The following is a 17,819-nucleotide window of genomic DNA, read 5'->3' on the forward strand; positions in this document are numbered from 1 at the left end:
AAGAAAAAAGAAGGCTCATTACGACAAATCATAATTAAGACTCAAATGATGCATCCCCTTGTTAAAAACTGTTTCAGTACCTTCCATATACAAATCAATCAATGTTTTCTACAAAATACAGAGATGTGAATGAGATGCCTGGTGGAAACAACTCCTCAAGAGATGTTTGGAAGCTGTAATCAAGGGCCTTCTCTAGGAAGGAGGCTAAAGAAGCTCAACTAGTGGCGTAGACTCCTGTCCTGGGATCCTGAATCAGCCTGGAGCTGTGTGACTGGGAGGCTGTGGCCCCTCCCTGTTACTTTTTGAAATGAAAACTAGGAGAAAAGTTTTTAACACTTTTAGTAAAAGAGTTTGTTTCTCTTAAACCTTCAAGAAGTCAAATCTGAACACTTGGGGAAGACTGCATGCTGACTATGTCAGGTAAATAAGAAGGTGCCTGTTAACCTCGTGTTAGTTAGTCCTAACTAACTAACTAGTTAGTCCTCGTGTGCCACTGTTCCTGCGGTTGCTCAAAGAGTCACTGCACAGGGAAGCTGAGTTTATTAAAGCCCTTCTGTGGTCAGGAGCCCACTGGTCTTCAGGCTGGAAGGTTCAGCTGCAAGATTGGGCCACTTGGTCACAGCATGTAACATGTTTTGATGTAGTAAAACATATAGTTGAACAGAAACCCACTGAGAGGTTAAATCCAAATTTACACAATTATACAAAATCAAAACCTCTGAATTACGTAGTAGTTGAGTGAATGATACTCGTACTAGTTTGAAAAAATTCTTATCTTTTATTTTTTACAACTACAACTTCCATGAAAGGCAACAGGTGTTCTATTCAACCTTCTGCATAATCGCAATTCTATTTGTTGTCCAATCAAGAACTTCTAAGAGCTTCCCTAGTGGCTCAGATGGTAAAGAATCTACCTGCAATGTAGGAGACATGGGTTCAATTCCTGGGTTGTGAAGATGCTTGGGAGAAGGGAATAGCGACCCACTTCAGTATCCTTGCCTGGAGAATACCACAGACAGAGGGGGCTGGTGGAGGAGCTACAGTCCCTGGGGTTGCAAAAGAGTCAGACACTACTGAGCAACTAACACACACTTTTCCAAGAACTTCTAAAGGGGCCATAAGGCATTTTAATCATGTGACCTAGAGAAGATGGAAAATTCAGACAGTGATTTTGTTTTTCCAACTAAACCCCTGTGAGTAGAATACATGAAACAGAAGCATGATATGGAAAGTTAATTGGATCCCAAGCAAGAGAGGGTATTTGGACATTTTTTAAACAGCCCCTTCCTAACAGTTAGAAGGTGATGAAAGCATATTTAGAGGGCAAAATATTCCTTTATCCTCTCTGGTCCGTTGGAAGCATCTCTGAATAGTAGCAAGAAGTGCATCTTGGAGAAAACACTCTGGATTTTGGAGGGATCTGAGTAGTACTTAGTCATGGAGTCCATCAACCTGCAGGCCTCTGGGCATGGCCAAACTTGGGGGGATGTCTGAGCTGCAGGCTTTTAAGGTTTTACTGCTATACTTAAGTCCCTTCTGTATTTGCCCAAATCTGATGGAAAGATCTCTCCAGAGAGGCTAGAGTTATTTCACCTACGGGCATCATCCCCTGGATTCCAACCCCACATGGGATTACCTGGGGCTCAAAAGCACTTGGTCTTGCTCACGACTAAACCAGCAACACAGTGGGACCTTGTGAAAAACAAAGTCTGCCTTCAAGGTCTACCTTCTGCCACTTTTGAGGTAAAGCTTGGGACTCTGCCACCTGTTGGGTTTCTTATGGAGAACAAACCAAACTACACCTGAAAATGACTTAAAAGATGGATGAAATATGGATTCAAAGTTCAAACCATGTCTATTTTATTTTCCTAAAACCAAATCAGACTAGATGAAAATGGTGTCCAATAAGAGGAAACATTTCTAACTGGATAGTCATCAGAAAATACACTGTATGCTAATCAGACGGAAACAATGAGAGTGAAATTAAAATAAAATAAACATGATAAGCACCACTTCCTCTATTGTTGTGACTGGTACTTCTGTTTATTTTCTCTTTTAAAATTCATGTTCAAGAACTAAATAGCAATGATGACGGTGACATACTGGCCATAGGAAGTAGCTTGCATTCTCTAAAGGTCCAATAAAAATGACAGGAAAAGAATGGCACCATTGGTGATTTTGTTGGCAAATGTGACAATCCTCTGGCCTGCAAACATTGCCCAAACATGCATATCAAATTGCTGATCATCAGATTTTTGTTCTTATATTTTATGTGTAATTAGTTCTTTTTATATTTTAGATAGTCATGATGAAGAGTTTGAAAAAAATGACTGAGGAAATACATCTCTCAAATGGAAAAACACCCAATGTTACAATGATCTATGGCTGCTGTTGGAGGGAAATTTGAAAAATCCAGCACAATTGGAAAGGGCTTCCCATCAAAACAGTGGAGGTGGGATCTGTACACTTCATGAAGTCACTGTTTTCAGAGAGCAAAGGCTTCTTGTATCTTGATTTTCAGGGTCACTGGGTTCCCTCTGCTGCAGCACTGCTGGGCAAGGGAAAAAGCTACCTTCTACCATCAAAAGAAGAGAGAATCAGGTACAGGTAAAGTGTGTGTGTGTGTTGGCAGGGGATCCTTTGCTGGCAACTATAAATTCTCATGACACAGTCGTGGCGAACTGAGCCTTGTTGATTTTGACGGTGAAACATTAAAGGCATTAAATAAGCCAGGGAGGAAAAACAGCACAGAGATTTCATTAAAATAAAATGCCTTGTTTGAGGTCTTATTCAACGCAAAAAAAAAGGGGGGGTATTCCTCTTACTGTCTCCTGCATTCTATTCTTAATTCACTTGCTTGAGTTGGGGACAGGGGTTGGGGGTGGTAATCCTGCTTCTCCAGAGTTCTGTGCTTCGTCTCTCCATGAGTCTTAGAACAGGAAAAGGCACTGGAAGCATCAGAGCTACTAGTTTCCACAGATGCACCTGTGCTTTCTGCTGGAATTCTCCCTGTGTGAAACACTATCCACTTTCTTCCAGACTGTTCTTTAGAAAACTCTGGTAGTCTTGACTAGAGGATTGCCGGGGAACCCTATTTCCTCCATTATATAAATATAATTCAGTAGAAAGACTCACCCTCAAGTTAAGGAAGAAAGCTTCTCTTGACTTAAATTTTTCCAGAAGGTGGATCCACATTGGAAAAATGCAACGTTGCTAAAGGTTACAAATGCGCTTTAAGCTTCATAGTAAAGCCCAGGCAAGAGTATATTACTGGATCTTCTCATTTCCAGAATAAACATCTGAATCAATAATTGAACACTTTGGGCTAAGAAATTAGGTAACATCAGAAGCAGCAGGCAAACTTGCAGCAAACGAATCTGTGTGTGGCAAACCTCAGAACACATGTTTCACTCCCCAACCATTTTTCCTATTCAACCGGTCGGTGACAAGCCCATTTCACTAAGCAACCCACTAACAATTGTCAGGTTACAGGATGACAAAAAATCTCTAACATGATAAATGAAATCACTTTTGATCTAAGAGTTTATTAAAAAATTTTTTCTATGTCCCAGTAATCTGTAGAGATTTGGTAATGCAACCCCATCCCCACCCTACATGATGTTATCAATGTGAAATGGATTTGAACCTTCTGTTCCAAGAAAAGCACTGGTGCGTGAGCGCATTACGCAGACTGTAAGGAACGAGGCAGGGGTTACAGGCAGAGAATATGGGGCGTCAGGTGGGCTTGGTGCTGGCTGTGTCTGAAATGAACAACCACACACACAGGTACAGATTCTCAGCACCCCTGGCAGAAGGGGGGGCCAGTGGGGTCATGTGGTGGGCGGGGTTTAAGCAGAGGGATGTGCGAAGGACCAAGGGCAGGCAGCTGGAGGCAGAGGAACAGCTCTTTAAACGAAAATATTAAATCTAAAATGGGGATCTCCCCCAGCTCAGCGCGGGGAGAAGATGCAGCGCATGGTGGGTGGTGGACCTGGCGGACTTGTAGCTCCCGCCCGAGTTCTCACCCAGCCTGTGTTCTCGCGATACTCAGCAACCATCCGTGTCTCTACCGCTCTCAACAGCCCACGTTGCTCTCAGCTGTTACCGTGGTCTGGCCACACATCTCTGATAAAAGTCATTCACCCGCCCTTTCTCTCGAAGGAATTTTTTTTTTTTTTTCTTTACAGAAAGAGCACAGAGGAGCATATGCTTTTACACTTGAGCTGCAGATGTGAATTTTAAAACCCTTTTACACTTGAGCTGCAGTTCCTATTCATTGTCCAAGCAGGAAAAGGACATTCACCATTCAAATTACCCTACCACTCCTGTGTACAGAAATCTATAAGTTTCCTCCAATTAACAACCCCGCCATAAGTAATGCAAATAGAAAAAGTAAAATTCATTTCAATGACAGCTCACAGTCAGGATATTAAAGAAAACCTGATCTTTTAGAGGCCTCCAAAATGTTTTTCCTACCGTGGAAAGTATTAGATATTTTGTCTTTTTTTTTTTTAAATAAAATCACATTTTTCTCTAGATTGTAACATTTTGGGGACAAGTATTTTCAGTAATTTGATCCCCTGTGAGAGAGACTGGAAATAATTTTGTATTTAGAAACTGGGTCTGAGTAATTTTCCAGAGATCTGGAAAAACAAAGAGGCATCCTGCATGCTTTAGACCAATATGTCCCAGCTCTCAATATCCGGGACAAAAATAATATTTTAAATATACACTTACCTCTACATCACAGGTATATTCTGATCCATCCAGAAGTATCACTTTGCACTGCATGCTTTTAGGCTTTTTGACAATCTTCAATGGAGATCGAGATAGTTTGCTGCTAGATGATTTCTGAGAAAGTTTATCGTCTTCAAATTGCTGATATTCGAGCTGCTTGGCAGGTCCGGTAGCAAACTCCTGGTCCTTGTCAGTGACCTGTGGAGAGCAAACAATGGACAGTTTTCATTGCAAGATAGGAAATAAATATTGCATTGCTCAGGCAATCAAAGGACACTGTAGAAACAGGATTTTCTATTTCCTACAGGATGAGAGATGTCTGAATTAGGACATAAGGAATGGATACACATATACAAAAATAATACTAACAGGTACACCTAAATAATTTCTGCCACCTGAATGTACCCATAGGGACTTCTTTCAGTTTGAATTAAGTATTCATACGAGAAGTGCTGAGTTCTTAGTGAATGCCATGAAGTTTCGCCCAAGCAAAGAAGGGTACAAATGACTTTTAAGGATTTTTTTTTTTTTTGATATGGACCATCTTTAAAGTCTTTATTGAATTTGCTACAGTACTGCTTCTATTTTATGTTTTGGTTCTTTGGCTCTGAGGCATGTGGGATCTTAGCACCCTAACCAGGGGTCAAACCTGCACCCTCTTCATTGGAAGGTGAAGTCTTAACCACTGGACTGCCAGGGAAGTTCGGGCTCCTGACTTTTTATAAAGGCACTGGCTCTTACAGACATAGTGAGCAGATGTATAGTTATCAGAAGGGAAAGGGTGAGGGGACAGATTAGGAATTTGGAATTAACAGATACACGCTTCCCAGGTGGCACTAGTGGTAAAGAACCTGCCTGCCAATGCAGGAGACATAAGAGACGCGGGTTCGATCCCTGGGTCAGGAAGATTTCCTGGAGGCAGGGCATGGCAACCCACTCCAGTACTCTTGCCTGGAGAATCCCCATGGACAGAGAAGCCTGGAAGCCTACAGCCCATAGGGTCATAAAGAGTCAGACACAACTGAAGCAACTTAACATACACTACTATATATATATTAAACTAGATAAGCAACAAGTCCATACAACATAGGAACCTATCTTCACTACCCTGTAATAACCTATAATGGAAAAGAATCTGAAAAAAAAAAAATGTGTGTATAACTGTATCACACTGCTGTACACCTGAAACTAATAAGACATTGTAAACCAACTATACTTCAATTAGAAAAAAACAAAAGCGTTGGCTAGTATAAGCCTTAAAAGTAATTAAATCATCTAAGATTGAATCTAATGTATTCTGCTTCTTTCATTCACTGGGTCGAGCTGTTTGGCAGGTCCTTTACTCCATGACCCACACTGCTCCATAAACATACCAGGTATCTTATAAACTGTAAAGCCTACAGAGTTTCAAGTATTAATCTTCTCAGTAATTTTACAACTGTTAAAATACTTGATTTAGCTCTAACTCAATTCAATGACGGAGAAGGCAATGGCAACCCACTCCAGTACTCTTGCCTGGAAAATCCCTTGGACAAAGGAGCTTGGTAGGCTGCAGTCCATGGGGTCGCTAAGAGCCGGGCACGACTGAGCGACTTCACTTTCACTTTTCACTTTCATGCATTGGGGAAGGAAATGGCAACCCACTCCAGTGTTCTTACCTGGAGAATCCCAGGGACAGCAGAGCCTGGTGGGCTGCTGTCTATGGGGTTGCACAGTCGGACATGACTGAAACGACTTAGCAGCAGCAGCAGCAATTCAATGAAGCTAGCAGTACTGAAATTAATTAAAAATAATCCTTTAAGTCTGCTCCCCCCTGCCTCTTCATTGTGAAGAGCCAGTATAAGAAAATATCAAATCTGCTCAAAGGCTTTAATCTTCTTTCAAAGCCTAACAGTCCAGTCCAAGCTAGACTCAGAACTTTAAGAGGGAGCGATCCTACAGAACAGTAACATTCTCCCTTGAGTCAATCCCCTTGGAATCTCCCCATGCCCTGCTCTCCAGTGACTTTTTCAACCCCTCTTCTATCTATTAGATTACCACCAATGCGTATTCAACCCATGGGCCCAACCACTGCTTCTACTGGTCTGTAAATACACTCTCAAAAGTCCAAAGAAAGATACGTTCTTAGAAAATTCTCTTTTCTGACCTCTCCATTTTGTAAATGAGCAAGCTGACGTCCAGAGGACTTGAAAAGAGTTCTGGAAACACTGAGATAACCATAGAAGATAAGTGGTTTAGAGTCACATTTCTCTTTAGTTTCCAATGTCTGAGTATAGAAAGTCAATCCATTTATTAACTATGTATGTCTAATTGTATTTGGGTATAGAAACTCTTCTCCCACTTTCATGTTTATTTCATTTCAGAGTGAAGAGGATAGAAAAATCCAGCCTAATAATTTAAAATTGCTTAAGATCTGCAAACAAACAAAACCTTACCACCATCATGTCTACACAAAAAGAAAAGGTAAGGGATGACAACACCTGCTCCTTAGAGTCTACCTGACAAAAGGTAAAGGGTAACCCACAGCTCCCTTCACAAAACGAGAGATCAGACAGAGCATGAAAATACATGTTTCTCTTTTCCTTTTGACCCCCTACCGCACCACATGCAAGATCTTAGTTCCCTGAGCAAGAATCGAACCCAAGCCCCCTGCATTTCAAAGCGCAGAGTCAGCCACTGGACCACAAGGGAAGTTCCAACATGACTCTTTATAGAGTTTAAAAGCAGAACTTAAGTACCATGAGAAAAGAAAGAAAATAATCAGGCTTGTCAACACATAATTTTATGTTAGAATTATGTGTTGTGTTTTTAAAAAAAGGCATGGGGACTCCATGTCTCCTTTTGACATCCTCTAGAATTTCTGGCTTGACATAGACACTTTCAACCTGTAAAAGGTCAACCATATATAGAGATTCCCAGATTCCCTTAACCCATGAGTCAGCATCCTAAAACATATGGATTCCAGGTTTGAAGTCTGAAGACAAAAAAATTTAAATATGGATTCATTCAAGGCCCAGATATAAATCATGCTTTATATTTTGTAGGAAAACTTTTAAAAGGAATAATCACATTATCTATGACAACTTAAACACATTTAGGTAACAAAGTTGAATATGTCCATGGCAGAGAGAAAGAGAGCAGCTTGAACACCTACTAGGGACAGCTGGTAACCTTAAGGTCAGAGTAGCCCCCAGGGAAACATTAGAATAATTCTGAATTAGTGTGTACATGCTTAGCCGCTGAGTCATGTCCGACTCTTTGTGACCCCACGGACTACAGCTCAACAGGCTCCTCTGTCTATGGGGATTCATTCTCTAGGCAAGAATACTAGAGTGGGTTGCCATGCCCTTCTCCAGAGGATCTCTGGACCCAGGGACCAAATCCAGGTCTCCTGCATTGCAGGCGCATTCTTTACTGTCTGAGCCACCAGAGGCTTAAATAAACAACTGGGAGCATAAGTACAGCTGCCAGTTCAGGGTCTAGCCTCCCTGTAAACTCAGATAAAACAGTGGACCCGCAGTCCAGATTTCAGTGTGAGCTGAATTGCTTTCATCAAAGAAAGGCGTTACCAAGCAAGGCTGTGGAATGTCATTCACTGAAAGTCTTAAAACAGCTTAAGTGTCCATCTGCCCGGGGAACAGAAGAGGACAAGCAGATGATTCCCTCCCCTCCCCTGCACCCTCCACGTTCCTGCTAGTGCTAAGAGATCCAGGTCAGAGCAAAGCCTGGAAAAGCTCAGCATTCATTCATTCATGCTTTGGGTTGGAATGGCAGAGGTACGGGGCGATGTGGGCTCACCTCCTTCCTCACAGGCGTGCTGTGCGCTGCGGCCTCCTCGAACTGCTCCGGCGCCTGGGGCTGCTCCTCGGCGGCCGGCTCGGGGCCCGGCTGCGCCCCCAGCTGCGCCCCCTGGCCCCCCGCCGCCTCCTGGGGTTCGGCCTCCTGCTCCGGCTTGGATTCCGAGTCTGATCCCGATTCGGTGGTCATGGTCGATTGTTCTGCAGGCAGAGAGAGGGACGGTCCTATCACTCGGGGAACCAGCACCCAGAAGAGGGAGACAGGCCAAGAACCCAACACAGACCCAGCAGCCTTGTCAAGTTCACCACTGGCAAGGGTGCCCGTCGACGGCGCAAAATGCACATTTAACTAGTAGTCAAGTTGATTTGGGGCCATCACGGGTTTCCCTATTAGATTTTCACCACAGATGACAGGGAAATGACACTACCATCCTAATAATTACCTAACTTAGATGTTTAATTTCAGAAACATGAATTTGCAGTATCAGCTGAAGACACATTTTAGTCTCTGGGAAGGATATCTATCTATCTAATATCTAATCTAATATCTATCTAATAATGGAATAATTTCTCACTCTCTCCTCATCCCCAGGGACCCCGCTCTGCCCCTCCACAGCCCTGAATCCATCCATTCTTCCTGGAACAAATGTCTTTCCTCTGTAATGTCCCATAACTGTTATGCCCTTCTGAAAGAGCGACCACAGTACAACAGCAGCTTCTTAAGTATTGCCGGTCCTGTCTCACACTGGACCACACCAGCCCTGGCCATGGCTGGAGAGAAGCCAGAAAGCATCCCCTCTCCTGCTCATCACAAGTTCACTCTCAAAGGTTTCTTCTCAGCTCCCCCTCATTTCCCTTGAGTGCTGAAGGAGAAGTCTATCTCATATTCCATCAGAAACTCAAACAACAGATCTTGATACAGAATAATCTGCTCTTACATCCTAAAAAAGACGCTCTAAAATAAAACCGCCATGTTCTTATAACTTACTTTTCAAGACACTAGTATTTTGTGCCTCAGTTTCCACATCTGCCAAGTGGGAGAACTGAGCATGATCACATCTAAATAAGCTATTCCCTGCTGTTACCTTTTCCCTACTACTAATAGACATGCTGCTCTAGTTAAAGCCGTTTTTTTGCTCTAAGCAAGAGAGCTGCTATACCACTGGTCACCATGTAATTTTAAGCAATTTCTCATCTCAGGTGTATGGTAAATATTTCAAAAATGAATACTGCAGGTCATCATATAATTTCCCTTCCTAATCCCAATTTTATGGTAAAAATATCTCAAGCAAAGAATTAGTGTCACACTTTAAGCAAATAGTACACCTGCTCATATGGTGTAGAATTTGTATGCCTAATAAAACACCATAGTAAAACCATCATTTAATTCCTATTCTTACAATACACATGGGAAGATGGTTAACACTTTGAAGAGGGAGACATTATAAATACTAATCTATCTTTATAAACTAAATGTGGTGCTTTCTATTTTAGGTTACTTTTAACCATCACCAGCTATTCTGCCTGTTGAATAAAAGACCTGTCAACCTGGCATTTGCTTAGTTACCATGTAAACGTAAATACCAAGTCCAAGTGCAGGGCCACCCAGGGATCTACATAAAACTAATACATTTTTTTTCCTTCTTACATTTTATATTTTCAAGCAAATCTTGAAGGTAAATATGATATTCTCATTTTTAAGCTTATAATACAAAGTGTCAAGTCTACAGAAAAAACAGTGGAGGGGGAGGGAGAGGTGGTGATTGTGTAATTCAGAGACTATAGCAGAATTCTTTCTTTTAAAAGGGGAGGAGTCATTCTAATAATCAGTTCAACTTGCCCAACCTTCAGGGAGTACCAGATATGAGTCAAGCCCTGCTCTTGGTTTAGAAGCAGAGATAAACATGTTGTAACCCCCTGCCACCTCTCTGACTATCTTCTCCGGATTTCCTTACTATTTTTTAAATGTAAGCGTTTTTTCCCACACATGTAACTGTGGTATATACAGCTCATATGAATGTACTCTAGACTTGAAAGTATGTTAGTTGCTTAGTTGAGTCTGATTCTTTGCAACCCCATGAACTATAGTCTGTCAGGCTCCTGTGTCCATGGGATAGTCCAGGTAAAAATACTGGAGTGAACTGCCAGTCCCTTCTGCAGGCGATCTTCCTAATCCAGGAATCGAACCTGGGATCTCCTGCATTGCAGGCAGGTTCTTCACTCTCTAAGCTGCAAATCTTCTCAAATATGTGTTAAGATAAAAATCTCTCTAAACATAAAATTAGCCTGGGATTCACTCTACATGAAATAGAAAAGTAAAACTCATAATGAAATATCCCAATTTTGACTGCTACTATTCTAGCCATGAAATCACTCAGCACCTGGTTTTTGTCTTTAATTCCATGTCTTGTCCCTAAGGCAAAGAGCCAGCTCCACAAAGGCTGAATAAAAATGCAAAATGGACAGAGCCCAGGAATCACCTATCTGCTATTTAAATAGTGAAATAACCTACCATTATTTTCTGCCTAGGAATAACTAATACCTGACCTGGCATATATCACATTTATCATAGAACTGCTCTTCAAATAAAATCCTACGCCCTTGTCAAATATTTCCTCGTCATATCATTTCCCCTAACACTAAATATATAATAAAAGAAATACAAATCATTGCTATTTTTTGATTAATATTAATAAAATAAAATTTCCTTGCTATTGAGAGACAGAAAGTAAGAAACTTTAAAAATGTACGGTTTTAAAATTCTGGAATCTCACTAGAATCACTATTTAATTCCAATATCTGAGAGGGCATAAGGTCAAATTGCACCTATGAGCAAACTGTATCAATGGCCTCAACCTGTAAATTCAATTTCAGAACTTTGAAAATAGTCTTCCTTCCCTATTCACATGCCAATATAAGTGAGCAATAAACTGATTTTTCAATGGCAAACAACTAAAATCAAAGCTTCTTAATATGGTCCTTCTTACTTTAGGTCATTAGTTTAATAATTCTATAATGTACATCTCCATCAAACCCAAGTGCCAAAACATTCTTTAGTATTAGATTTCCATGATTTTTACAGTGCTTTTGTTTTTCTTTTTCTTATACTCGATTCTTTGCTTTCCTAGATGACCCCTGCCATTTAAAATTGCACATTATCCTTGCCAACTCACTAAAGATGACTATTGCTCCCTTCTCTTCTGATAGATTAATTTTGTATGACCTATAATTAGCAACCATTCGGTGACTGGAAGGAACAGCATCACCTGTGATCACAAACAGAAAGTGGCACAAAACGCTTATGCTCAGCTTTGGCTAAACTGTGCCTTTTCTCTATATTAAATTTACCTTGTTAACTGTGTTCTGCTTCAGCTTAAAAAAGTTTGGAATCCTAGAAACTCTAAATCTTCAAAACTGGTATAAGGACTTTCACTACATGCACTGGGATGATGGTGAGAGAAGCCTTCTTTATCTTTTCAAGAAACAAACTGTATTCCATGATGCCTCTTTTCAAGGCTGTATTTATTCCATGACTCCCAAAAGAAATGGTAATTATAGTGGAGTCTATTTGCATTAAAAAAAAAAAAAAAGCCCCAGTATCCACTAAACACAGCCACACACACCTAACAACTGCTCCTGACCTTGCATTCTACCCTCTGCAACCCCATCTTCGCTCCTCCAGGATGGCTACCTCTCTACTCTTCTTTACAGTCATGTTCTGGAAAGAATTATTTAAAAAAAAAAAAAAAGGCTCAAGCAGTAATTAACGTTCTCCTACAGGAAAAATCCTAGGTTTGTATCTTTTAATAAAATGTCACTGAATTTTCTTATCTGCGGGAAATCTGCTTCAAGCCAAGAGTTGTCCACCAGCCCGCGGGGCAGGCTCATGGGAAGTCACCTTGGGTAAAAAAGATAATCGCTAACCTTCAACCTCAAGTTAAAGGACTAGCTTTAGAAGCAATCAAAGATCACAGGCTACTTCAAGAAGACACAAGGGGAATCGGGACAAATAAGAGCAAGGATGAGGCAGGACGCTGAGGGGCAGGCAGCCATGCAGCAACCACCCTCAACCCTCCCACAGGTTCTGTGACCTCAAAGAACCTGGCTTCTCCTTCTGTTCTAAGAGGCTGAAATTCTAGGATTCCTGAAACCTGAGATCCTGTTGTATGAACAGCATGATGGTGGCGGTGGCTGTAGTCACTCAGTTGTGTCTGACTCTCTGTGACCCCATGGATTGTAGCCTGCCAGGCTCCTCTGTCCATGGGATTTCCCAGGCAAGAATACCGGATTGGGTTGCCATTTCCTTCTCCAGGGGAACTTCCCAACTCAGGGATCGAACCCCAGTCTCCTGCATTGGCAGGAGGATTCTTTACTGCTGAGCCACCAGGGAAGCCCATTAACAATGAGGTCTAAGGAAATTTTGTCCTTTAAGTGAGGACGGAGACTAACTGATCTCCAAGAACAGGAAGCTCCTAGGGCAGCAACTGCTCACACTCTGGTGGGAAAACCAGCCTCCTGGCCACTGTACAAGTGCAAGGCTTCATCAGCTATCTGACTCTCTTCAAGTTTGATTTAATTCACCAAAGCAAGACATTAACCAGATAATCCTAAAAAACTGAAATAATCTCTTAGTTTACTGAATATACTTGAAAACCCTAAATAATTTTTTCAGCAACTTTTTAGCTTTTCAAGTTCAAAGATGCTTACCTCTATGTGTGAGCAGAAAAACAAATACAGTTTAGAAAACAGAATTTAAAATGTATGGCCAACAAGGATATACTGTATATAGCACAGGGAACTCTGCTCAATGTTATGTGGTAGCCTGGACGGGAGGGGAGTTTGGGGGAAAATGGAAACATGTCTATGGACGGCGGGGATGGCGGAGTCTCTATGCTGTTCACCTGAAACTATCACAGCATTGTTAATCGGTTATACCCCAACACAAAATAAAAAGTTTTAAAAAAGAAAATAGATATGGTGATTATGGAAGTGTCCATTTTATCAACATGTGTCCACATTTTGAAATCCAACTGATGGGAAATGCCGGGGTATAAAATTCCAATATATCTTTGAAATACCAGGATACTGTGTAGCTTCCACAGTCCTCTGAATACATTTCTATAAAACCAAGGGAACAGCTGGCTCCCCCTCTAGAGGAAAGGGGACTTGTGCTGGTAAAGGAGTTTAACAGAATTCAGTGACACCACTGATGGGAGGAGAGGCCGAGTTCCCGAGACAATGAAGCTGCTGGCAAGTGAGGTCTGTCTATAAAGCAAGTGGCAGAACAAGCAATCTCAGTTCTGCTCGAGTACCCCTGCACTACGACCCTTGTGTTAAAAGCAAGGACGGCTCCAAACTTGGATTCCTGAACTCCAGACAGTGGGGAAAGGGGCCCAAAGGGTCCGAGAGATTGCTTGGATACTTCCAAGGATATTGTACATTCAGAAATGACGCAGCTGCACATAGTGGCCAAGTCTCTCTGTTTCTGCTTGGGCATTTATCAGCTAAGGTTAGAAATACTGGCTATGTCATTGTTTTGTTCATGAATCCATCCCTTCCACAAACATGTGCTGAATGTGAGGCCTGGGGACACATGAGATGAAGACAAACAAGTCTCTGCTCTAGGGGAGCCTGCCTTCTAATTGGAAGAGACAGAGAAATGAAAGATGTCAGCCCCAGGGAGGCGGTATTAGATGAGTGAATCTGAAGTTGGGTGGGGCTTCCCAGATGGCACGTGGTGGAGAACCTGCCTGCAATGCAAGAGACACAAGAGACTTGGGTTCAGTCCCTGGGTTGGGAAGATCCCCTGGAGGATGAAATGGCAACCCACTCCAGTATTCTTGCCTGGAGAGTCCCATGAACAGAGGAGCCTCGTGGGCTACAGTCCATGGGGCCACAGAGAGTCAGAGCACACACCAAGTGGGTGGGTGGCTGCTGACGCTGGGTGGTCCCGCAGGGCTTCTCCAGGGAGGGGACATTCCAATATCAGGCACGGGGGCTGGGACCATGCCTTCCAGAAGCCTAGTGCCCAGGCTCTAAGGATGAAATGAGCCTGTGCTCCACAACAGAGAAGCCACTGCAATGAGAAGCCCATGGCTGAGGAACAAAAAGCTGGTGTCGGGAGCTGGGACTCAGAAGGTGCAGGGAGAGGGCCACCATGAAGTAGGTGATGTAAGTGGGGTTTGGGGCCTTGCTAAGCCAGCATATGAAGCTGGGTTTTATTTTAAAGGCAGTGGAGAATTTTAAGGAGAGCAGTCAGAGGGTCTTATTGATGCTTTTTAAGAGACGACTCAGGGCCTTCCCTGATGGTCCAGTGGTTAAGAATCTGCCTGACAATGCAGGGGACAGGGTTCGATCCCTGATCTGGGAGGATTCCACCTGCTGGGGATCAACTAAGCCCCTGAGCCACAACTAAAACAGCCGAAACACTCTAGAGCGTGTGCTCCACAAGGGAAGCCCGTGCACCGCCACTACAGTGTAGCCTGCGTTTGCTGCACCTAGAGAAAGCCCGTGCACTGCAATGAAGATCCAGTGCAGCCAACAAGAAAGAAAGAAAGAAGTGGGCTTTTTTTTTTTTTTTTTTTAGAGAGAGAAAGACCATGCTGGGTTTGGAGTGAGGGAGCCAGGATGGGAGCAGGGGGAGCAGTGAGCAGGTTACAGTCGTCCAGGTGAGAGAAGATGCTGGGAGGAGATGAAGGAAGGGCAGGGGTGCCTTCTAGGGTATTGGAAGCTATGATCTGAGCCTCGTGCAGGCAGGGGAGATGGGCTAGCTGGGAGACACAACCGCTTAGCATTGTTAGGTCTCTTATAAGCACGGGGACCCCTGGGAGTGAGAAGCCCACACACTATGCGCTCATTAGGCAGGGAGCCCAGCCACACGCAAAGATGAGGCTTCAGTCCTTCTTCTGGGCGCTGCCGCATCTCTAATGCAGATCTTCAGGGAACCCAACAGCATTATCCATCGTTTCTAAGCACATTCAGGTGAGACGCAACGGCTGGCTGCATGTGTAATGAATGTCTTCTTCTGGTCTAAGTGACAGCTCCAGTCTTCCTAGCAAAGCAGATTAACACAGAAAAGGTTTGGCCCTGGGCGTAGAGCATGGCTTTCTAGACTTCATTTGGGTACCGAGCTCATAGCTAAAGGGCATCTGGACCTATACGCTCATTTCACACATAACCTGGCTAAGAATTTCAGTCTCCATGAGATTTTAATGTGATTATCACCAAGACGCTGTCATTGTCAGCAAAGAGGTGCTAGTAAGTTTGTAGAACACTTCTGCTCCTATCAAAGGGTTTAACTTAAATGACTAAGTTGTTGACCTATGAACCTTCTCTTGCCCAGGTTGGATCTAGAACCACCTTACCAAACACAGAGCAGCGCTTTTCACAACATATTTACATTTTTTTCACTTGGACAAGCATTTGAATGTATTAGTCAATGCACAGCAGATATATTTTAAGGAGCTTTCCTGTGATAAGAAAGTGCCAAGCACATCTATTTATTTTTAGGAGTTAGAATATTTGAATTCTGTTTCCTACGAACTCTGTTTACAGCCATGCATTTGTGTTCCCTATCACTGAAACAGAGTTCAGGACTGACCACGGCTTCATTTCCCTCAGCCAGAGATGCTCCCACAGAACCCTTGGGGTGATAGGGAAAAAATTAAATCAAAATGGAAATTTCAGCCACCAATGAAATACATCAGAAAGGGCAAAAAGACAGCCCTTATGTCAATATGAATCCTGGGAAGTCTAAGAGAGCAAGCTAAATTTAGCAACATTCTCTTCATTTACTGCTAAGCATAAATCATTCTTTCTAAGGAAGAAATTGGCATTATATCCTGTGTGTGTGGATCGCCATTCAAACAGCATTATTTGCTTCTTAACTCTCACCTCTATGCCAATATTAGAAAATACTGCCTTGTGGCTTCCTCAAAGGAAGATTCAATTTGCAAAATGCATAGCAGGTTCCTGAGTTTGGAGTAATTTCTCATCGCCTTTCTGTGCTTTCCCTAATATTTTGTAATTAACAGGGTGTGGTGCTTGAGAAAGTAAAGGAACTTGTTCACAGGGAACCCAAGGTATGCAGTGGATGGTGCCTCCCAGGACAGATGGAGGCGGGGAAGTCATACTTGCCCAAGGTCATATAATAACCACCACTGGCCAACAATTAAATCTGAGTTCTGGAGGACTTCCTTGGAAGTTCAGAGGTTGAGAACTCACCCTGCAATGCAGGGCATGCGGGTTTGATCGGTGGTTGCTGAACTAAGATCCCACATGCTGTGCAGCAACTGAGCCCACACAACAAAGATCCCTCGTGCAGCAACTAAGACCTGATGCACCCAAACGGAGAAATGAGTTTTTTGCGTTTTAGTCTGAGTTTCTGCTTCGGATAAGACCTCTTTATTCTACACAAGTTCTGCATTTCAGTGATAGCAATTAAACCTACCCTTAGCCTTCTGTCCCTATTTCAGAACTGGAGAGCTTTTCAAAGCCATTCTTTTATGTGATCATCTACAATTCCACAATGCTCCTTTATTCCTTCACTCATTGCAAATCAAACATTAATAAATTTAAACTTCTGTAACATTACATTTTGGTTTATAGACTATTTTCCCTACTACTTACTTGTCTTTATGCACTTATCTTTACTACTTAATTTATCTCTATATATGTGTATGTGTGTGTGTGTATATATATATATATATATAACATCACAATTTTAGTTTCTAATCGACTGCAAGCTCTTAGAATTCTATACCAGGTTACCAAATTATTTCTGGAAAACAAAAAAAAGATCATTGTTGCTTTTAGAGAAAATATGAATGGTACTGACCCTGCTTCTAGATTCTCAACAATTTGCGACTTTCCACTGATAGTGGCTTTAACCTCAAATATCCATTTGAGCCTAGACTGTAATCAGCTCCAACTTTGAAAGTGTTGTTCGTGGAGGGCCTCAAATGGACAAGACACCAACAACATACTGTCCGACTCCACTGTTTGAAACTTTTCAGAATTCCACGGCTACAATCTAAACAGGAAAGAAAAGGAGATGGCGTGTTTCTTCTGGCCAATTCTGCCTCGACGAGGAACTTATTAGCAAAAAGATATCTTTGGCACCTTAAATAGGGAGCATATTTCTCTACCACCCAGCATCTGATTCTGCATCTGTGAGAAATGAGGTGTGAACCAGAGAGAGTGAATAAATTAAAACAGAGTCAGACTCTGCGCCGTTAAACCACCACCCAGGAGAGCTCCCCAGCTCTTTCTGAAATGGGTCTCTCT

General features: G+C 42.4%; 1 protein-coding gene across 38 annotated transcripts in view; it reads right to left on the reverse strand.

Annotated features, from left to right (window-relative positions):
• EPB41L3 (erythrocyte membrane protein band 4.1 like 3) overlaps nt 1-17,819 on the reverse strand; it is a 227,463-nt gene that overhangs the window by 82,601 nt on the left and 127,043 nt on the right. For all 38 annotated transcript variants that reach the window (XM_060405452.1, XM_042239502.2, XM_060405449.1 and 35 more), the window contains exons 2-3: nt 8,536-8,735; nt 4,738-4,935 (exon numbers count right to left, since the gene is read on the reverse strand). In XM_060405452.1, the coding sequence (XP_060261435.1) occupies nt 4,738-4,935; nt 8,536-8,735 (398 nt within the window). The remainder of the gene's footprint in view (nt 1-4,737; nt 4,936-8,535; nt 8,736-17,819) is intronic.

The sequence above is a fragment of the Ovis aries genome, chromosome 23 (assembly GCF_016772045.2).
Source record: "Ovis aries strain OAR_USU_Benz2616 breed Rambouillet chromosome 23, ARS-UI_Ramb_v3.0, whole genome shotgun sequence".
NCBI classification, from domain to species: Eukaryota; Metazoa; Chordata; class Mammalia; order Artiodactyla; family Bovidae; genus Ovis; species Ovis aries.